Source organism: Cetorhinus maximus, chromosome 18, assembly GCF_964194155.1.
Source record: "Cetorhinus maximus chromosome 18, sCetMax3.hap1.1, whole genome shotgun sequence".
NCBI lineage: Eukaryota > Metazoa > Chordata > Chondrichthyes > Lamniformes > Cetorhinidae > Cetorhinus > Cetorhinus maximus.
Window position 1 is genome coordinate 5,955,455 of NC_135896.1, and position 21,793 is coordinate 5,977,247.

The 21,793-nt window shown below is 49.4% G+C and overlaps 1 protein-coding gene across 1 annotated transcript in view; it reads left to right on the top strand.

The window, feature by feature from the left end:
* Positions 1-21,793, top strand: part of LOC144692901 (protein Daple-like) — a 235,256-nt gene that overhangs the window by 170,402 nt on the left and 43,061 nt on the right. Inside the window, exons 17-22 of the mRNA XM_078562007.1 lie at positions 2,568-2,709; positions 4,922-5,110; positions 6,555-6,716; positions 9,636-9,913; positions 16,571-16,714; positions 18,141-18,327. Coding sequence (XP_078418133.1) covers positions 2,568-2,709; positions 4,922-5,110; positions 6,555-6,716; positions 9,636-9,913; positions 16,571-16,714; positions 18,141-18,327 — 1,102 coding nt within the window. The remainder of the gene's footprint in view (positions 1-2,567; positions 2,710-4,921; positions 5,111-6,554; positions 6,717-9,635; positions 9,914-16,570; positions 16,715-18,140; positions 18,328-21,793) is intronic.

A 21,793-nucleotide genomic window follows, 5' to 3' on the forward strand; every position in this document is an offset into this window, starting at 1 on the left:
GAATGTTTGATATCCAGCCCTTGTCCTCCTTTGAGCCAGGTTTCCGTTAATGCCGCAACATCATATTTGCATGTGCCTGCCGCTCACCAACCATATTTACCACCCTCCGCACAATCGGCACAGGGCATTGATTGTAGCCTGAGTCTTATTGGTTTGGCTATCCAGACGCACTGTGATTGATGGCTCTAATCTCCAGTGACCCTGGTTCAACGCCTATTTATTTATTTATTGATGTTGTAATGATCACACAGTTTAAGTGTCCGAATGAGATTGTGGTATACCACAGAAGCGATCAGCATAAGTATTGTTTATGCTACTTCAGCGCCAGCCAGTTCATCACACGGTTGCACTTTTACTTGTTTTCAGAGCCCAAGAAAGTAGGAATGAGTCACAGGCATTTAGCCTGTCAAATGCGGACTAGGAACATTCATCAATTTATTCTGCTAAGGGAAGGTTTTGCATAAATACTTGCTGATCCCTGAAGGGAACTGAGTAACATGTTGAACTTTCTTTCTTTACCATTACTCAACCCTGGTCTGTTGCCCTCGAGATGAGCATTAGAAGGCCAATCAGCCCCTCAAGCCTGTTCTGCCATTCGGTTAAATCGCAATTGAGCTATACTTCAACTCTTACTTTTGCACCTTTAGTCCGTATACGTTAACCCCTCCTTACCCACAAAAATCTCTCCCTCACTCCTAGAAGCTCCCAGCATCAAAGTTCCAATGTTCTACCAGCCTTTGAGTGAAAATGTTCTTCCTGATTTCTGATCTGCGTGGCCTTGCTCTAAGATTATGCCCCCTTGTTCCACCAGAGGTTGCAATTTCTCCATATCCACCCCATCAAATCCTTTTTAACATTTGTAAATACCTTGATCTCCTGAACTAAGGGAATAGAGGCCAGGTTTATGCAACCTGATTGCAAAATATTACCTTTTTGGCCTTGATATTATTCTGGTGAACAGGTGTTGCATTCCCTCCGTGGTCAGTGTGTCCTTCCTGAGGTGTGGAGCCCAGAACTGATCATGATACTTTAGGTGGAGTCTGGCAAAGGCTCTATACAATTGTGGCGTCCTTTGTATTCCAGCCAAATAAAGGCCAACGTTCCATTTGTTGGATGTTCCTTCGCACCTGAACTCTAGCTTTTCATAGTTTATTTTCTTAACTGTGCTCCAAAATTTATCATCTTCTCTATAGTCCGTGGTTCCCCAACATTCTGTGCAATAAACTCCATGGATGACCTAAAATAAAAGCAAAATACTGCAGATGCTGGAAATCTGAAATAAAAAAGAGAAAATGCTGGAAAAACTCAGAGTCGTACGGACTCGAAATGTTAACCCTGTTTCTCTCTCCACAGATGCTGCCAGACCTGCTGAGATTTTCCAGCATTTTCTATTTTCATTCCATGGATAACCTCACCCTTCCTCAGCAAACGCGGACCTCAGACACTGTAAAGAATTTGCCAATCAGTCTTCATCCATAAGACCATAAGACGTAGGAGCAGAAGGAGGCCATTCGGCCCATCGAGTCTGCTCTGCCATTCAACGAGATCATGGCTGATCTGATAACCCTCAACTCCACTTTCCTGTCTTTTCCCCATAACCCTTGATTCCCTTAATGATTAAAAATCTGTCTATCTCAGCCTTGAATATACTTAACGACCCAACCTCTACAGTCCTCTGCGGTAAAGAATTCCACAGATTTACTACCCTCAGAGAGAAAAAATTCCTCCTCATCTCTTTCTTAAATGGGCGACCCCTTACTCAGAGGTTATGCCCTCTTGTCCTAGACACTCCGGCAAGGGGAAACAACCTCTCAGCATCTACCCTGTCAAGCCCCCTAAGGATCTTATATGTTTCAATAAGGTCGCCTCTCATTTTTCTAAACTCCAATGAGTACAGGCCCAACCTACTCAACCTCTCCTCATAAGAAAATCCCTTCATACCCAGAATTAACCTAGTGAACCTTTTCTGGACTGCCCCCAATGCCAGTATATCTTTCCTTAGATAAGGGGACCAAAACTGTTCACAGTATTCTAGGTGTGGTCTAACTAGAGCCTTGTATAGTTTTAGCAAGACTTCCCCATTTTTATACCCCATTCCCTTTGAAATAAAGGCTAATATTCCATTTCCCTTCCCTATTACCTGCTGAACTTGGTATGTTGGCTTTTTGTGATTCATGCACGAGGACCCCCAAATCCCTCTGTGCTGCAGCTTTCAGCAGTCTTTCTCCATTTAAATAATATTCAGCTCCTCTATTCTTCCTGCCAAATTGCATCAACTCACATTTTCCCACCCCTGTAATCCCTGTTTCATCTTGATCGTAATCCAGCTCCTTTTCAGAGATTTACTGACCCAGCAATCGCTGGGAGTTTGTCCTGTTGAGCCGTTAGTTGAGAAGTGGCTGTGGGGATGGGGGTGGGGGTGGGGGAGGTGAACAGGGAGAACGGGTTCCTCTGGGGATGGGGGAAAGAAAAACTGCTGTCTCTCCTGTTTGCTGTTTCTAAACGTAAAGAATTGTTGGGGTATGAATTACATAAAAGAAAAACAAGTGTTTTTTTTTACTTTTCAGCAAATACAAGATCCTGGAGACCAAGATCGAATCAACACTGAAAAAAACACTAGAGATTAAAGAGGAGAAGATTCAGGCTCTGGAATCTCGACTGGTAGAATCTAGCAACCTAAACCAGCAACTACGCACTGAGCTGAGCACGGTATGAGGCAGAGTCAATCCGGGGAATCCAGTGGCCGCGCTGGGGGAATCCAGTGGCCGCGCTGGGGGGAATCCAGTGGCCGCACTGGCGCTGGGGGGGAATCCAGTGGCCGCACTGGGGGAATCCAGTGGCCGCGCTTGGAGAAGCACGTGGCCGCGCTGGGGGAAGCCAGTGGCCGCTGTGGGGCGGGGGGGGTATTGACCTCTCTGGTGTGAGCCAGTGGTCGCGCTGGGGGGGAATCCAGTGGCTGCTCTGGTGGAAGCCAGTGGTCAATCTGCAGAACAGGTTCCCTAAGCAGACAGTGGGAGAAGTTGGTGTTGAATCATTCAAATGCGAATTGGATAGATTTTCTTTCAGAAGGGTAACGACTTGGGATACAAGTCATTTGGGTTATGACGTGTGGTGAGTGTAACAGGCTTGGGAGGAACAGCTGACTTTGGACCTATGATTTCTAAAGCTCCCAGTCCGTGATGGGGAATTTTCTTTGCCTCGTGTCTGGGTCTCTTATTGACTCGTTGATAGAGATTGATTGCTAGGATTAGTCAATAGCTCCATTATCGCCTTATCATATGACTACCATGATGGTAGAAGGCGAACTAGATGGACTCTGGTCCTTTATCATCTGGCAATTGCTGTGTAATTCTGCCTCAACAGTATCCCTGCCCAAACTGCACAAGTGTGACATTCTATCCCTGTGCTCCTTGAGTGAGATTGCTGGTGGTACCAAGCTATTGCCAGGATTGTGGTCTGGACCTGTGTGCACTAGGAACTGAGCATAGACAGGGTGTGAACGCTAATGAAGTGGTTATGATATTGGACTAATTATCCTGAGAACATTAGCTCATTGAAGATTGAGAGTTTGAATTCGGTTTTTAATGGCTGGAAATAATCAGTAAAACATTTTCTTTATTTGTTCACGGGGTGTGGGTGTCGCTGGCCGGGCCAGCATTTATTGCCCATCCCTAATTGCCCCTTGAGAAGGTGGTGGTGAGCTGCCTCCTTGAACCGCTGCAGTCCGTGTGGTGTAGGTACACCCACACTGCTGTTAGAAACTGGCCACAAAACTCTCATTGTCATTTAAAAACCCAATTGGTTCACTAAAGCTCTCCATCTCTCTCTCTCTCTCTCTCTCTCTCCCCTCCTATGAGGTGTACAATAATGGCCACCTCTTTGACTAAACTTCTAGTCAACCATCCTAATATCTCCTCCTTTGGTGATTTTTGTCCGACCATCACTCTTGTGAAATGCCTTAACGGCATTATATAAATGCAAGTTGTTGTTGCAATTGGAGAATGAGAGGAGACAAGTATACAAGATGACAGACTTTGGGCAAAATTAGAAGATTTCCAACATGCCTGAGGTACTTAATCGATAGATCATCGGAGGCCATGTGGTGCAGGGGGTAGCATCCCTGCTACTGGACCAGAAGTTCCGGATTCAAGTTCCCCTTCAGGACTTGGTGACCATGGAAGGCGTGTTCATAATGTGGCCAAACAGGTTGATTTTCAGCCTGTAAATCCTTCCCATAGGCCCGATGGCGGGTGGCAAAGAGGGGGAGAGTTTCCTGGTCAGCCATTCTGCAGAAGGCAACGGCAAACCACTGCAGCACTTTACCAAGCGTAACCATAGACCAATCCAATGGAAGTCCGTGGTCACCAACGCCCTGTTAGGGCCATGGTACCTGAAGGAGGAGGAGAGAGATAATTGGTTTATTGAGAAACCATCATGGTGGTAGGCGTCAAATTGTGGCGATGATACAAATAATCATAATTCGTAACAATCATTAAAATAAAAATAAAGTATAAAATAACATGGCACAATTAATAAACATTTCAGTGTACAAATAATTACAATATGCTGCAAAATGCAGGTCTCCTTACTGTACATTTTGCATTAAAGTCCATGGATTACGTGTTATGTGGTTGGATTCATTAAATTGAAGGTTGAGGGGTGAGAGCTATAAATACAGAAATACATTCTCTATGGAACACCGTGGGTCAAGGGAGAATATTCCCAGCAGAAGCCACAAGGAGAATTGCAGTCGCTAAGCTCTGAGCCTCCAAACTATGTTCAGCTCTGTCGCTTGTTGGGCGGGTTGGCTTTATGCTGCTGCTTTCGCTGTCGCTGTTTCCTCGACAGGTTTCGGGCACTGACCTCCCTTCGACCCCCTCCCCCACCCCTGTACGATTAATTCTCCTCCTCCATTTTCCAGGTGAAGTGGAATCTGGAAGCGACGCTGCAGCGTCAGGATGAAGAGAGGCTGGCACCCAATCCCCTCCCAAACTGCCTCCAGAATTCCCGGTCTCAAAGCACAGAGAAGGAAAAGTGGGAGAAGGAAAACAGGCAGACCACCTTGGAGCTACTGAAAGTGAAGGACAACATTATCGAGGTTGAGCGGAACGTGAGTATTTATGTAGCGCCTTCCATGAACACCTTCAGAGTGCTTTACAGCCAATGGGAGTACATTCGCAGTGTAGTCACTGCTGTAACATAGGAAACCCGGCCGCATATTGAACCAAATTGTTCGATTGTGTTTTGGGTCTGAAGGTACGTGGTTCAAATTTTCTTTAAACATCATCTCGCTTCATTCTGCCACTTTGACTTGAATTTTCACGGGGACGAGGAGGGTCTCTGGCTTAATCAAAATGGCAACGAAGCCCCGACTCCGGAAGTCCCGTCCCTGAACTCGGAGCCCACCGTTTTTTCCAGCGGGGCCAACGGAGGAGTTTATACATCCTCGGCTCACGGAGGCAGCTGCACATATAAAAGCGCAGCTGCCTTCAGTCAGGTGCGATTTTCGTCATCCAGGTTTCTGATACACGACTCGTGGGGTTTACACTTTTCAGGAGCAGGTCTAAGTTTACCGGAGCTCTTTGGGGTGGCAGGATACCCTTTGGATAGGTCCAGGGACCCCTTTGGGAGGGGTCAAATGCCCTTTGAGATTTTTAAAATTAGACATGAATGTGTGTCAAAACTGGATAAGCTCATTGGAACTCTAAAGGCATTTAAATGACCTGCGGTTTATTTTTTTTAAATCAGTGCTTGTTATTTCACTCTGTTGGCATTACCCTGAGGGCTATCATTAGAGAATGTGTGCTGCATGATTGATTTCCCAACCTATCATTATCACAGTAGGTTGTCTGTCAGTTCACAGTTTCATTGACAGCTCCAGGTGGTTATGAAGTCTTTGATGTGGGGCAATGAATACAAATGCTTGTTTTTATAAGCGATTAAGTACTTGAACGAAATGTTTGCTTTTATAAGGGATTAAGTAGTTGAAGGAATGTCAGTGTATTGAATGGGTTTCTTTAATCAATGAGAGTGTGTTTTTTAAAGATGGGCCTTTAGTTGACATGAGTTGGTAGTGTTGGCACAGGGGCTATAAAGAGCCATGGGGGTAGGTAAAGGGGCATGGATTGGCACAGGGTGTATGAGAGACATTGGGGGTTGGGTGGGGGCAAGAATTGGAATGGATGGGGGGATGGGGAGTATGTAGTGGGTGTGAGGAATGAGGGCAAGAGGCCCAGAGCACTGAGGGCGGGCTGTGAGGTAGCTCACCCCTGCGCTCAACAGCTCCTGTGGCTGCCTCCATACTTGTTTCCAGGGGTGGTGGGTGAGACCTCCCGCTGACCACCCCCCCCCCCCGGGATGAAAACTAGAACATATGGTGGGGGTGGGGTGCAATTTTTCCCGAGCTCGGTTTGCGAAGTCGGGAATTTTCTCGACTCTCTGCTCTCCTGACTCTGGAGTGGAAATCCAGGCCTTTAATATAAACCCGTTGATAATGTTCATTTCTTGCTCTCTAACTGAAGCCAATTCTAATTTGCTGCTTGTTTTATTGGTAGAATGCAGCTTTGCAGGCGGAAAAAGAACTGCTAAAGGGCCAACTGAAGCAGCTGGAAGCACAGAACAGTGCCGTCAACTCCCAGATAATCACCCTGCAGCGGCAGACTGCATCCCTACAGGAACAGAGCACCACCCTTCAGATACAGAACGCCAAGCTTCAGGTAAATACTTCCTTGCTCTCTGTTTCCCCCAACACCTTCTCACTTGTCCTCGATTCTCCCTCCACCCCTCTCCCCCCTCCACCCCTCTCCCCCCTCCACCCCTCTCCCCCCTCCACCCCTCTCCCCCCTCCACCCCTCTCCCCCCTCCACCCCTCTCCCCCCTCCACCCCTCTCCCCCCTCCACCCCTCTCCCCCCTCCACCCCTCTCCCCCCTCCACCCCTCTCACCCCCTCTCCCCCTCTCTCCCCTCCACCCCTCTCCCCCCTCCACCCCTCTCCCCCCTCCCCCCCTCCCCCCCTCCACCCCTCTCCCCCCTCCACCCCTCTCCCCCCTCCACCCCTCTCCCCCCTCCACCCCTCTCCCCCCTCCACCCCTCTCCCCCCTCCACCCCTCTCCCCCCTCCACCCCTCTCCCCCCTCCACCCCTCTCCCCCCTCCACCCCTCTCCCCCCTCCACCCCTCCACCCCTCTCCCCCCTCCACCCCTCTCCCCCCTCCACCCCTCTCCCCCCTCCACCCCTCTCCCCCCTCCACCCCTCTCCCCCCTCCACCCCTCTCCCCCCTCCACCCCTCTCCCCCCTCCACCCCTCTCCCCCCTCCACCCCTCTCCCCCCTCCACCCCTCTCCCCCCTCCTCCCCCCTCCACCCCTCTCCCCCCTCCACCCCTCTCCCCCCTCCACCCCTCTCCCCCCTCCACCCCTCTCCCCCTTCTACTGCTCTCCCTTTCCCACCTTCTCCCTGCCTACACTCCTCCCACATTTCTTCCTCCAGCCCCTCACCTGTCCTCACTTTCCCCCTCACCTCCCCTTCACTACCTCCCCCCCCGCCCCCCCTCAGCCCCCTTCCCCTCTCCCCTCCCCGACGGGCCTTTCTCTTAGGATATTTTTAGCCACTGTGAGGGGCTAGAGAGTGAGGGTGCCGCTGGGGTGGGGGGAATGGTTCGTTGTGCTTGAACTAAATGATGTTGGTTCTGCCCGATTTGAAGATGGGGCTGTGTTCAGTTCACTTCATGTGAGGACCTGGGCCAGTTATTAGTGACTGTCTTATATTTATGATTCCTAGTTTTAGACTCTGTCACATGTGGGAACATCTTCTCTACCACTCCTCCATCAAACCCTTCCATAAATTTAAAGACCTCAATCAGGTCACCCCTCAGTCTGTTTTCTGGAGAAAGGAGACCCAGTCTCTTCAGTCTCCCCTGACAGGTATAAATTCTCAGTTCTGGTACATCCTTTTTGTATATTCTCCTCTAACTCTGCAATCGTTTTATTATTGCACGGAGACCAGAACATAGGATCATATAATGGTTACATCGCAGAATGAGGCCATTCAGCCCATTGTGTCCACACCAGCTTTCCACAAGAGCATCTCAGGCTAATCCCACTCCCCGCCCGTTCCCCACAGCAGTACAATCAGATAATTAACCAATTCTCTTTTTAAAGGCACCATTGAACCCCCACCACACTCTCAAGCAGTGCATTCCAGATCCTAACCATTCGCTGCCTATAAAGGTTTTCCCCATGTTGCTTTTGATTCTTTTGCCAATCACCTTAAATCTGTGCCCTTTGGTTCTCGATCCTTCCGCCAGTGGGAACGGTTTCTCCCTCTCTGCTCAGTCCAGACCCCTCATGATTTTGAACGCCTCTATCAAATCTCCCCTCAACCTTTTCAAGGGAGAACAGTCCCAGGTTCTCCAATCTGTACTGAAGTTCCCCGTCCCTGGAACCATTCTCATAAACCTGTCCTGTGCCCTAAAGCCTTAGGGCAGGATTTTCCCCTCATCGGGGGGGGAAGTTTAGGAGCGGGCACGCCACCATTTTACGTGGGCGGACCAATTAAGGCCCGCCCAGCGTGACGTCCACCAGGAAGCGCTATGCGCTCCCTGTGCGGGCGGTGGGGAGGGGGTGGAATCCCTAAACCCGGGAGTGCGCTCTTTCGCTCATGCACACGAAAGAGCGCACTCATCTCCCTGAGGCTCAGTGCTGCCTCAGGGAGATCATCTCTGCAGTAAAAAAAAAATATTAAAAATAGAAAAAAAAAATTCCCTGACATGTCCCCTCATGTGACACTGTCATATGAGTTGGGACATGTCCATAACATTTTTAAAAACTTTAATTAAATCTTTTAAAACCTACATGGAACCTCATTCCGCCCGTGGATGAGGTTTGATGCTTTTTCTAATTCCCGCCAGGGCTCCCGGCCTGTCCGCCAACCTTAAGGCTGGTCGGGCAGGTCCATTAATTACTTAAATGACTCTCTCAATAGCACAGCTGATTTCACTGAGCCCCCGCCTACCGGAAAATTGAAATGGGGCGGGGTGACATCAGGAGTTCCGCCCGACATCACCGCGCGTTATTTCACGTGTCGGCGAGTGGGCCCCACCCCCAGCTCACCGACGGGAAAATCCTGCCCTTAACCTCCAACCTAAAGTGCCGTGTCCAGAACTGGACACAGTGCCCAGAACTGGACACAGTGCCCAGAACTGGACACACTGCCCAGAACTGGACACAGTGCCCAGAACTGGACACAGTGCTGCAGTTGAGGCCGAACCAGTGTTTTTATCAACGTTCACACAATCTCCTTGCTATTGCGCTCTATGCCAATATTTATCAAGCCCAGGTTCCCACATGTCCTACTTTCTCAACCTGCCCTGCCACCTTCAATGGTTTATGCACATGTGCCCCCAGGTCCCTGCACATCCCATTAAGAATTGTACCCTTTGGCTGATATCGCCTCTGACTGTTCACAGTCTTCCCAAGTAATATCTAGCCAAGCTGCTGTGCAGGGTTAACATAGTTTGAGAAATGCATTCTAAAGGGACTGTCTGGGTGACATGGTTACCTCTGCTTTAGCTGCAGATCTTTCTGTTTTGCTAATTGATCAGTTTCGATGTGTGATGGGCGGGGGCTTCACTGTTGCAGGTGGAGAATTCGACTCTAAATTCCCAGGGTGCCTCTCTGATGGGCCAGAACGCGTTGATGCAGAACCTGCAGTCTAACCTGGAGACCGAGAACGAAAACCTGACCCGGCAGAAGGAGGAGCTGAAGGCCACATACGACTCACTGCTTCAGGACCACGAGCGGCTGATGGCGCTGAACGAGCGCCAGTCCGCCGAGTGCGAGGCGCTGATCGGCCAGCAGGCAGGCTTGAAGACAGCGTACAGGAGCCTGGAGTCCCAGCACAAAAACCTGGAGGAAAGGTAACTTACTCTCGGTATTACCAGCACTCCCAACGTGTGAGGGCTCTGGCTGCTTGACCATGCAGAGCTTTTACAGTCATTAGAAGAATGAAGATGTGTGATTTTATTTTTTTTTTCCTTTACTCTTTCACGGGACGTGGGCAAGGTCATCATCTGTTGCCCGTCCGTAAGTGCCCTCGAACTGAGTGGCTTGCGAGGCCATTTCAGAGGGGCAGTTAAGAGTCAACCTTACTTGCTGTGGGTCTGGAGTCACATGTAGGCCAGTCCAGGTAAGAACAGCAGATTCCCCCTTCCCTAAATCAACGATAGTTCTCATGCCTTGCTTTCAGTGCCAGATTTTTTTAAATGAACTGTGTTTAAATTCCAACAGCTGCCAAGGTGGGATTTAAACCCATGTCCCCTGAATTACTAGTCCAGTGATATTACCGCTGCGCCACAATCTCCTCTCTGTAGGAGTCTGAGGGGGGGGTGTTGACAGGGTAACTGCTGAGAGGATGCTTCCCCTTGTGGGGGCACCTAGAACGAGGGATCACAGCTTCAAAATAAGGGGGTTTCTCATTGAAGATGGAGGTGAGGAGGAATTTCTTTGCCCAGCAGGTTGTTAGTCTTTGGAACTCTCTTGGCCAGCGAGGAGCAGGAGGCTGGGTCATTGAATAGATTCAGGGCCGAGTTAGACAGATTTTCGAACTATCGAGGAGCCTTAAGGACTTTGGAGAACAGGCTGGGAAGTGGAGCTGAGGCTAAGATCAGATTTGTCACGATCTTATTGAAATGGCGGAGTAGGCTTGATGGGCCGAATGGCCTGTGCCCGCTCCTAGTTCTTGTGCCGTTATGACCTCCAAAGGGGTTATCCCATTTTCTGATGCATCCTGCAGCCTTTCACCAATAGTCTCAGCTCTGTCAGTGTCACCTCCCTTTGCTGTCTCTATCACTACTTTCTAATACCTCCGGAGAGGATATTCTCACCTTTTCACAGAGCCCCTGAACTCTCATCCTCTCCCCAGCATCCCCCCCACCGCCCACTCCCCACCTTTCGTGGCCGCCGGAAACTCCAAAGCGCTTTACAGCCAATGGTGTCATTTGAACTGTCACTTGTAATGCAGGGAACGCAGCAGCTAATTAGCGCACAGCAAGATCCCACAAACAGCAATGCGATAATGACCCGATAACCTGTTTTTGTGATGTGTTGATTGAGGGATAAATATTGAGAGGGAGACCCCTCCCTGCTCTCCTTCAAAATAGCGCCCAGGGATTTTTTTTATGTCTCATTTCCTGTTCTGCAAACTTTCTCCTCCTCGCTCTGAAACGTTCCACCTGAGAAATGCTTTATAAATGCGAGTTACTTGTTACAGTTTGTGGCTCTATCTGGCCGTGTCTGTGAGGGATATATAGAAGCATTTGGGAAAAATCTAGGTATGGCCTTTTGCCAGCTAGGTAACCACTGATGAACACAAGGTAAATTCACCATTCCTGAGCTCCCAGCAGGGATTTGGACTATAATAGCATCATCTGTACAGGTCAGCACTAACATGTCATAAACTCTGCCTTGGAGTCAAAGTTGCAAAATTTATCCCTGTGTCAATTGGAGGAAGAAACCCTTCAGCCACGTACTACTCCAGTTTTACCACTAGATGGAGCATGAACCCTTTGAATCCTCCAGGAGCCTCCTGTGACTGAAATTAACTGATCCAGCGCCGTGTCTGTGGCTCTGCCTGTAGCTCCGTCTCCGTCTCCGCCTGTGGCTCCGTCTCCGTCTCCGCCTGTGGCTCCGTCTCCGTCTCCGCCTGTGGCTCCGTCTCCGTCTCCGCCTGTGGCTCCGTCTCCCTCTCCGCCTGTGGCTCCGTCTCCCTCTCTGCCTGTGGCTCCGTCTCCCTCTCTGCCTGTGGCTCCGTCTCCGCCTGTGGCTCCGTCTCCCTCTCCGCCTGTGGCTCCGTCTCCGCCTGTGGCTCCGTCTCCCTCTCCGCCTGTGGCTCCGTCTCCCTCTCCGCCTGTGGCTCCGTCTCCCTCTCCGCCTGTGGCTCCGTCTCCGCCGGTGGCTCCGTCTCCCTCTCCGCCTGTGGCACCATCTGCCTGGTCTGTTGGCTTGACATGAAATAAAACTCCTGATTTTAGTGTTGATCTGATAATTCCCTTCCCCAAATGCCCAGGATGAATGTCAAGCCTCAGTCGGGTGGATGGACGCTGTCAGTTTTGTGAGGCAGTGTGGATCTGCTACTTCCCCGTGGGTGTATCAGAGGAAACCTGCTCATTCTCCAATCCTCCTTGAGTTTGCCAGAAACAGTAGACCCTCCGTCCCTGCCTCTCTTGGCTGCAGATCCCATACCCTCTACGTGAACTCGCCTTCTCTGCTTGGAGACGTGTTCTGGTGGATTCCTGCCTGTTAGGGAACCTGTCTGGCAGCAGCTGAGTGGAAATTCTCCATTTAGGAGTTTGACTCTTTGCAGATCATGTCTGTGATTTAAAAGGAACTTTGCATTTGCACAGCATCATCCACAACCTCAGGATCTCCCAACATGCTTCGGAGCCAGTGAGGTGTAACTACTGTTGCAATGTGAGAACCAGGGTAACCAACTTTCCCACATCAAGCTCCCACAATCAGCGATGTGGTCATGGCCCAGAGCGTCTGCCAACAAGTGATGTTGATTGAGGGATAAACGTTTGCCCAGAACACGGGGAAAAACTCTTCTTCGAAACAGTGGCCAGGGGGTCATTTACGTCCGTCCACCTGAGAGGGTAGACGGGAGTTCGGCTTAACGCCTCATCCGACAGTGCGGCGCGCCCCTGACAGTGCAGCACTCCCTCAGCACTGCGCTGGGGGGGTCAGCCTTGATTTTGCATTCAGGGCTCTTGAACCCCACAACCTTCTGACTCAGGCAAGAGAAGGTTACCCACTGAGTCATAACAAACAATTAGAGCGGTACTTTACAGCCCTGGGGTGGCGGGTGGGGTGGGGTGGGGGGTTGGTGGGTGGGGGGTTGGTGGGTGGGGTGGGGTGGTGGGTGGGAGGGTGGGGTGGGGGGTTGGTGGGTGGGGGGTTGGTGGGTGGGGTGGGGTGGTGGGTGGGGTGGGGTGGGGGGTTGGTGGATGGGGGGTTGGTGGGTGGGGTGGGGTGGTGGGTGGGAGGGTGGGGTGGGGGGTTGGTGGGTGGGGGGTTGGTGGGTGGGGTGGGGTGGTGGGTTGGTGGATGGGGGGTTGGTGGGTGGGGTGGGGTGGTGGGTGGGAGGGTGGGGTGGGGGGTTGGTGGGTGGGGGGTTGGTGGGTGGGGTGGGGTGGTGGGTGGGGTGGGGTGGGGGGTTGGTGGATGGGGGGTTGGTGGGAGCCATTCAGAAGCCCATTGCCTTCGGCAGGATTGGAAGATCCCACCTGCAGGAGGTGCCCTAAAACTCCGCCCTGAGAGTTGCTGCCTCGTTGCTGTTTGCCAGTATCCTCGGGCTGTACCTGCGCAAGTTTGGCTCTGGACTCATTTAACCCCTGTCCCTCTCCTTTAAGAGCTTGTTTGAGGCAAGGCGGCATTAGGGCCAGGGAAGGGATGCCAGAATCAAAATCTTTACAGCAGAGCAAGGAAAGACGCAGCATCAAGCCCCATGCGGTGAGTCTGCTGTCAGTGACCTGGGATCTAAGAAATTTGTTTTCCTCTGTCGGGGCAGGGATGGTGGTGCCGCGGTAATGTCACTGGGCTGGTAATCCAAAGGTCCCAGGCCAATGCTCTGGGGACTTGAGTTTAAATCACACTGCAGCAAAATTAAATTCAATTGATAAATCGGGCACATAAAGCTAGTCTCAGTAATGGTGACCATGAAACTATCATCAATTGTTGTAAAAACCCATCTGGTTCACTAAGGTCCCTTTAGGGCAGGAAATCTGCCGTCCTTACCTGGTCTGGCCTACATGTGACTCCAGGCCCACAGCAAATGTGGTTGACTCTGAAATAGCCTGAGCAAGCCCCTCTCCAGTTCAAGGGCAATTATTAGGGATGGGCCATAAATGTTGGCCCTTTCACGAAAGAATATTTTTAAAACCTTAAGAAATTGCTTGGAGCAAGATTGTACCTCCTCTGCCAACCTTGCTAAACGCAGAGTTGATTAATAGAAGTATTTTACTTAGGCTGAGGCCTCCCAGGGGAGTTCTGTTCTTCCTCATGTTTTCTGTTTGTTTATCAATAATTAAGCAGGTACACTCACCAAGAGGAGGCCAACTACAGAGATGCTCGGCAGTTCTGTAGTCTGGAAGTAACCTGGTGTGAGGCTGGACCATCATCAGCTTTCTGCTGCTATTGGCTGTTTAATGCTGGTTTCGGGAACTGTAAAACAGCTACTGAACCCAACAAAGCCTGATCCTTTCTGACGTATCTACCCCCCTCCACCCCGACACCCCCTCATTCTCTCCCTTTCCCTTCCACAAACAGCGACTTTAACAATAGACAAACGCACCAAGGCACCTCAAACAGACATAATCAGAATAAAGTGAATGTCATGCCAAAGAGAAAGAAATATTAGACGGGGTGACTAAAAGCTTGATCAGCTGATGAGCTCTAGGTTGGATTTTAAAAGAGGAGAGAAAGAGGGAGAGGGGTGGAGAGGTTCAGGGAGGGAGTTCATTAGAATAAGAGCAGGAGTAGGCCATTCAGCCCATCGAGCCTGTTCTGCCATCCAGTAAAATCATGGCTGACCTGATTGTAGCCTTTCCTTCCAGCACCTCTTTCCCCCCCAACCCCCCCATGACCCTTGACTTCTTGTAGGTTCTAGAGCTTACGGCCTTGAAGGATGAAGACTGAGCCAGCAAAGATGGTGTGAAGGATTTGTGGATGCACCGGAAACCAGAGTTTAAGGTTCACAGGTTTCTGCAAAAGGTCGTGGGGCTGGAGGAGGTCACAGAGGAAAGGCTGAGGCCAATAATGGATTCAAGAACAGCAATCGGAGTTTTAAATTGGAGGCATGGGTGGGGGGGTGGGGGGGCACAGCAGGAGGTGATGGGTGAACCAAATTTGGTGCAAGATAGGGTAGGGGCAGCAAAAGTTTTGGGTAAGTAGATATATCTGCGGAAGGTGGAGGGTGGACGGAGCAGAATAAATGAAGGTAACAAAGGCAGGGATGAAAGTCTAGGCAGGAGGGTTGGAGGTGGGTAAAGAGGGAGTAGGTGGTCTTTGGGGTGGAAAGGAGAACATATCTAACTGCCTCATTCACCCTCCAGCCTCAACGGCCTTCATTAGTCCACAGCTCTCAATGGTCATGAGTGCAAAAGGTTCCACCTGATCTCCCCGCGTGTTTACATCCTAATTTCTTTTTACCTTGGCCACTAAGACAACTTGGGATCTCTGCTTTTCCGGGGGGAGTAAGCTCAATTTTGCTAACCTTCCCAACTGGCATCCAAAGCTTCCCCATCAAGGGATCGAATCTTCCACATTTGTTAATTGGAAACTCCTGGTTTATCGAGCAGAGGAGTTTTGGAAGGACAAAGAAAGTACAGGAAGGCTGATCACTGTCCTGACCACAGCGGGAGCTGGGGTGCACATGGTCTCACATTGGAGACTTAAATAGAGCCCCAGGCTTTTCGGGAGGAGTGTTCCAGATTGTGCGAAGAATTGTTTCCTGTTCTCACGCTGAAGCGGCCTGGCCCCGGTTCTGGGTTTTTCCCCAAACCCCACCAACTCTCCCCCCACCCCAACCCTGACCCACCACCAGAGGAAATAATTTCTACCTACCCTATGAAATCATAAGGAATAGGAGCAGGAGTAGGCCACTCAGCCCCTCGAGCCCACTGCACCATTCAACACGATCATGACTGATCTGATTCTGGCCTCAATCTCCACCCACCTGTCTGGCCCGCACCGCCCCCACCCCCCATAGCCCTTGACTTCCTTGTCAGTCAAGAATCTGTCTAACTCAGCACTGAATATATTCCACGATCTAGCCCCCCACTGCTCCCTGGGAAAGAGAATTCCACAGACCAACGGCCTTCTGAGAAAAATAAAATTCTCCTCATCTCCGCCTTAATTTTTAGACTGCATCCCCTCGTTCTAGTCCCACCCATGAGGGGAAACATCCTTTCAGCTCCCACTCTGCCAAGTCTCCTCAGGATCTTATATGTTTCAATAAGATCACCTCTCATTCTTCTAAACTCCAGTGGGTATGGACCCAACCTGCTCAACCTTTCCTCGTACGCTAACCCCCTTCATCCCAGGAACCAGTTGAGTGAGCCTCCTCTGAACCAATTCTATCCTTTAGTGAGGAGACCAAAACTGTACACAGTACTCCAGATGTGGTCTAACTAAGGCCTTGTACAACTATAGCAACATTTCCTTACTTTTGTACTCAATTCTCCTTGCAATAAAGGCCAACATTTATCATACTAAGCACCCTCAATCTGACCACACCCTCAATGGTCACAAGTAGGCCAATTGTCTTTCTGTTTTTACCTTGAGCCTAGTTTAATGAATTTGTTTCAATCCTGTCATTGATTGGTGGTGGTTGTGATGCAGAGCTGTTGGCAAGATCACTGGTCCCTGGTTAACATGCCTACCCATCCCCTTCATTGGAGCCGGATTGGGGCTGAATGGCTTTCTCCTGTTCCCTTGTCCCTGGCTATGTTCGTTCCTGTGTCCTTGTGTGTGATCGGAGGCAGCAATGTACCTGTCCTGTTCTGTGCCTGCACTCACAGGTACGTAGGTCTGCTGAAGCAGAAGAAGGAGATGGAGGAGATGGACTGCACACTGAGAGCCCAGCGAGAGGATCTGCAGCAAGAGACCAAGAGGAGTGCGGCCATTGCAGAGGAGAACAGACAGCTGCAGACTGACCTGGACAGGTACGATATCCTGTTAACAGCTGAGTACAAGGGGGGTGGGGGGTTCTGTGTGGAAGGTCAATGAGTGGGTGGGACATGAATGGATGCAGCAGCTCAGGATTCAACAGTGCGGACTAGAGGAACAAACAAATATTCCTGAGCTTTCTTTGGTTTATGTTTAGGGATCGGGGAGTGTGTCTCCAGAACTTTCCATGAAAAGTTCTATAAATATTTTGCCTTTCACAACCTTAATATCGCCTTTCAAAATGCTTCAAAGCCAATGAAGTCCTTGTGAAATGCAGTCACTTTTATAATGAAGGAAACATGGAAAACAATTTTCACACAGCTCCCACAAACAGCAATGTGACCACGTCCAGATGTTATCTAAGTGATAAATATAAAATCTGAAACAAAAAAGCTGGTCTCCATCAAGGTGACTATGCAACTACTGGAAAGCTGTAAAAACTGATCCGGTCCATTAATGTCCTTTAGGGAAGGAAATCAGCCGGTCTTACCTGACCTGGTCTGTTTGTGACTCCAGTCCCACAGCAACGTGCTTGTCTGCTAACTGCCCTCTGAAATGACCCAGCCAGTGCACTCAGCTGTTCCCAGGCACAGTTAGGGATTGGCAATAAATGCTGCTCTTACCATGTGACACCCACAACCCGTGAATGAATTAAAAATAAACTTTGTTGAGAGTCTTAGGAAATTAAAGGGGTGGTTACAGGTCCCTACAATAACCCCGGTCCCTACAATAACCCCGGTCCCTACAATAACCCCGGTCCCCACAACAACCCCGGTCCCCACAACAACCCCGGTCCCCACAACAACCCCGGTCCCCACAACAACCCCGGTCCCCACAACAACCCCGGTCCCCACAACAACCCCGGCCCCCACAACAACCCCAGCCCCCACCATAACTGGATACAGAGGAACATAACAGAAGGTAGATTTTCTAATAGGTGCAGTGGAGGACCATACAGCCCCTTGAACCTGCTCCTCCATTCAATAAGATTATGGCTGATCTTCTATCTGAACCCCACTTAGATGCCCTCTTCCCCCCTTATCCTTTGATTCCTTTAGTTCCCAACGCTGTGTCGTTGTTTGTCTTAAACATGCTCAATGACTGAGCTTCCACAGTCCTCTAGGATAGAGAATTCCAAAGATTCACAATGCTCTGAGAAGAAATTTCAAACCCTAACCCTAACCCTCATCTCAGTCCTGAATCTCTAGCCGCTTACCCTGAGATGATGATCCCTAGTTCTGGACTCTCCAGCCTCTCAACATCAGCCTGCCAAGCCCGCTAAGAGTTTTATCTGTTTGAACTGAGTGACAGAGCAGGATCGAGGGGCCGTTTGGCCTAACTCCTGCTTCCGACCCGAGTCTTCCAACCGAAGAGTAGTTGCTCGATGCCGTCGATTCACCTAACGTAACCTGTGTGTTTTAGGCTGAGATCGATGAATGCACAGTTGAAGGAGGAGTACGATGGGCTGCAGACCCACACCAAGGAGTGCAAGAGCACGCTGAACAGCACAGAACTGGAACTGGCAAGGTGGCAAGCTGAGTACCACAGCTTAAAGGAGCAGAACCAAACCCTGGACATCTCACACACCAAACTGGACAATCACCGTGAGGTACTGGTGGAAGCTTAAAAATAAACGGCTGGATAAGGGATCCCTGTCTCCAGACGGCTTTTATTAATGTGTAAGCTTTAAGGTCATTCAAAACCCAGTTACCTGTGCCCTAACGCACACTAATTCCCATTAATCCACCACCCCTGTACTTGCTGACCTGCACTGGCTCCCAGTCTAGCAATGCCTCATGCTAAAATTCTCATCCTTGTTTTAATATCCTTCCCTAGCCTCACCCCCCACCCCCCCCCACCCCCTATCTCTGTGGCCTCTCCCACCCACAGCTCCTGTTGTTGGAGTCACCATTGCTCCTAATCTATTGTTGCCGTTGGGTCGTCTCAGAGGATGTTGCCTGTGTCACTCTTAACAAGAGATCTGGCTGGAGGCAAAGAACCTTTTTCAAAGTAACTTTTATTTACACACTCGACTGCCTCCAGGATGACAGATCCACTGCTCCTCTCTCTGATTCTCCTCATTCTCTACTGAGTCACATCATTATTACCAAGCTCCTTACGCACATGCTCAGCGAGTCTTGTTAGAGTTAACCCTTTACCCTACAACAACCCTCCGAGATCTTTGTGCTCCTCCAATCCTGGCCTGTTGAGCATCCCCAATTCTAATCGCTCTACCACTGGCAGCCGTGCCTTTAGCTGCCTAAGCCCTAAGCTCTGGAATTCCCTCCCTACACCTCTCCACCTCTATCCTCTCGTCTTCTAATCTGCACCTTAAAATCTCGACCAAACTATGGTTATCTGTCCCATTATTTCCTTATGTGGCTCGGTGTCAAATTTTGTTATTTATAAGTCTCCTGTGAAGCACCTTGGATTGTTTTACTATGTTAAAGGTGATCTATGATTATAAGTTGCAGTTTCAAGGAAAACACTATGATATAAATTAGTGTTCTTTGAAATTTGGTGCTATGTAATTTTAGTAACAAACGTATGGAGTGCCCTTTGAAATCTCCCATTTAGGATAAGCAGATTAAAACTACAAGAGGGGAGATGGGAGACTCCGACAAACCGATGACTAAATGTCCTTGTTCATCCTTTGAGGTGCAGTTGACCATGTTCATCATCCGGGATGTTGGGTGGGGTTCCGGCGGGTACGTAGGTGGCTGCGAAGGCCGATCTGTGCCCGGAAGGTTCTGCTGCAAATAGGACCCGTAGCATGTGGCTTCAACAACAACAACAACTCGACATTTATGTAGCGCCTTTAAAGCAGTAAAACCTCCCTTGTGTTGGATCTCGCAGGGGTGAGTGAGGTTAAAACTACCCGCTGCAATCTCAATTCATGTTTCGTTCAAAAGCGACAGTCAGCAATGTTACAAGACGCTGTGATCTGCGTCTGTGATTCCTTCCCACCCTGGGCCATTTACAGGGAGATGGAGGGAGAGCTGCAATTACGATGTACAGTTCAATGGAGTTTGTCACTTTCTGCACGGAAGCTACAATAACGTTGCTGTCACTTGCCTGCTTTTCATGTTCTCCAACAAAAAGGGGAGGCAACAGCTTTGAATGTTGGTTCACTCAATGTCCCAAAGCAGGCGGAGGGGTGGGGTGGGTACCTTTAACACTCGGGGCCTGAGCCCAGAGACCCCGGTTAAAAACAAGGCAAGAAGCACCTGAACCTTAAACCAAGCTCTGGAAACACATTCAGTGGCAGCTTCCTTCATCTTTTCTCAGAATCGAGATTCCTGATGCCTAATTTCCCACCTCTGCACACCCTCAGTAGGCAGTCATTCCTTCTGTATTACAATCATACAGGTCAAGAAGAGGCCATTTGGCCCTTTGTACCTGGGCCAGCCCTTTGAACAATTAGTCTCACTTCCCCATGTGCTTCCCCCATAGCCATGCAAATGTTCCCTTTTAAAACACAAGGTCATAAGAAGTGGGAGCAGGAGTAGACCATTTGGCCCCTCAAGCCTGCCCTGCCATTCGGTAAGAGCTTGGCTGATCTGGTTATGGTCTTAACTCCACTTTCCTGCCTGTTCCCCATAACCCTCGACTCCCTTTTCAATCAAGAATCTGTCTAACTCAGCCTTGAATAAATTCAATGACCCAGCCCCCACTGCTCTCTGGGGAAGAGAATTCCAAAGAGTAACAATCCTCAGAGAGAAGAAATTCCTCTTCATCTCTGTCTTAAATGGGAGACCCCTTATTTTTAAACTGTACCCCCTGTTCTAAATTCTCCCACGAGGGGAAACATCCTCTCAGCATCCACCCTGTCCAACCCCCTCAGAATCTTATGTTTTAATAAAATTACCTCTCATTCTTCTAAACTCCAATGAGTACAGGCTCAACTTGCTCCACCTTTCCTCATAAGACAAACCCTTTCATCCCAGGAATCAGCCTAGTGAACCTTCTCTGAACTGCTTCCAATGCAAGTACATGCCTCCTTAAGGAAGGAGACCAAAACTGTACACAGTGCTCCAGGTGTGGTCTCACTGATGCCCTGCACGTCCCTACTTTTACACTCCATCCCCCTTGCAATAAAGGCCAACATTCAAATCTGTATCCAAATCCCTTTCGGAAGTTACTATTGAATCTGCTTCCGCTACACTTTCGGGCAGCGCCTTCCGGATCCTAACAACTCAACTGCATTTAGAAAATAAAATCTCCTCATCTTAACTTTGTTCCCTCTGGTTACTGACCCTCCTGCCAGTGGAAACAGTTTCTCCCTATTTACTCTTATCAAAATGACTCATAATTTTGATCACCTCTATTGAATCTCCCTTAACCTTCTTTGCTGTAAGGAGAATAATCCCAGTTTCTCCAATCTCTCCACGTAACTGAACTTCTCCACCCTGGTACCATTCCAGTAAATCTCCTTTGTCTTTTTCTCAATATTATCTTCGGATCGGAGCTAGGAACAGTTCAAAAATCCACGAGAGATTTACCCTTTAAATCATCCCCATACAGTCTTTATTGTGCAGCAATGGGTGGATTGGGAAAACGCCTTGTAAGAGTTACAAAGAATTATTATTTAGAATGTACAGCACAGAAACCGGCCATTTCAGCCCAACTGGTCTCTGCTGGTGTTTATGCTCCATAATACTCCTCCCACTCCTACTTCATTTCTTCTGTTCTTTTCCCCCTCATATTATCCATATTGTTGAAAAGAGAGACATGTTGCTGAAGCTTTTCATCTTGCACTCGTCAGGACAAATGCAACAATGCCAAATTTCAAGCAATTGCAACAATTTATACTACAGGAGCATGGGATACTGATTGGTTGGCAAGACAACTCTGATTGGCTGAGGTGTTGCCATGGAGAAATCAATGGGAAGCTATAGGCTTCCCAAGCTCCCGGGTAATTCAAAACGAGCGCAATGCTTGAACATATTCCTTTTCTCCTGTAGTATAAATTGTGGTGATCGATTTGAAATTTGACATTCTTGTGTTTGTCCTGATGAGTGCAAGACGAAAAACGACGGCAACACGTCTCTTTTCAGCAATAATTAAGTTCTGTG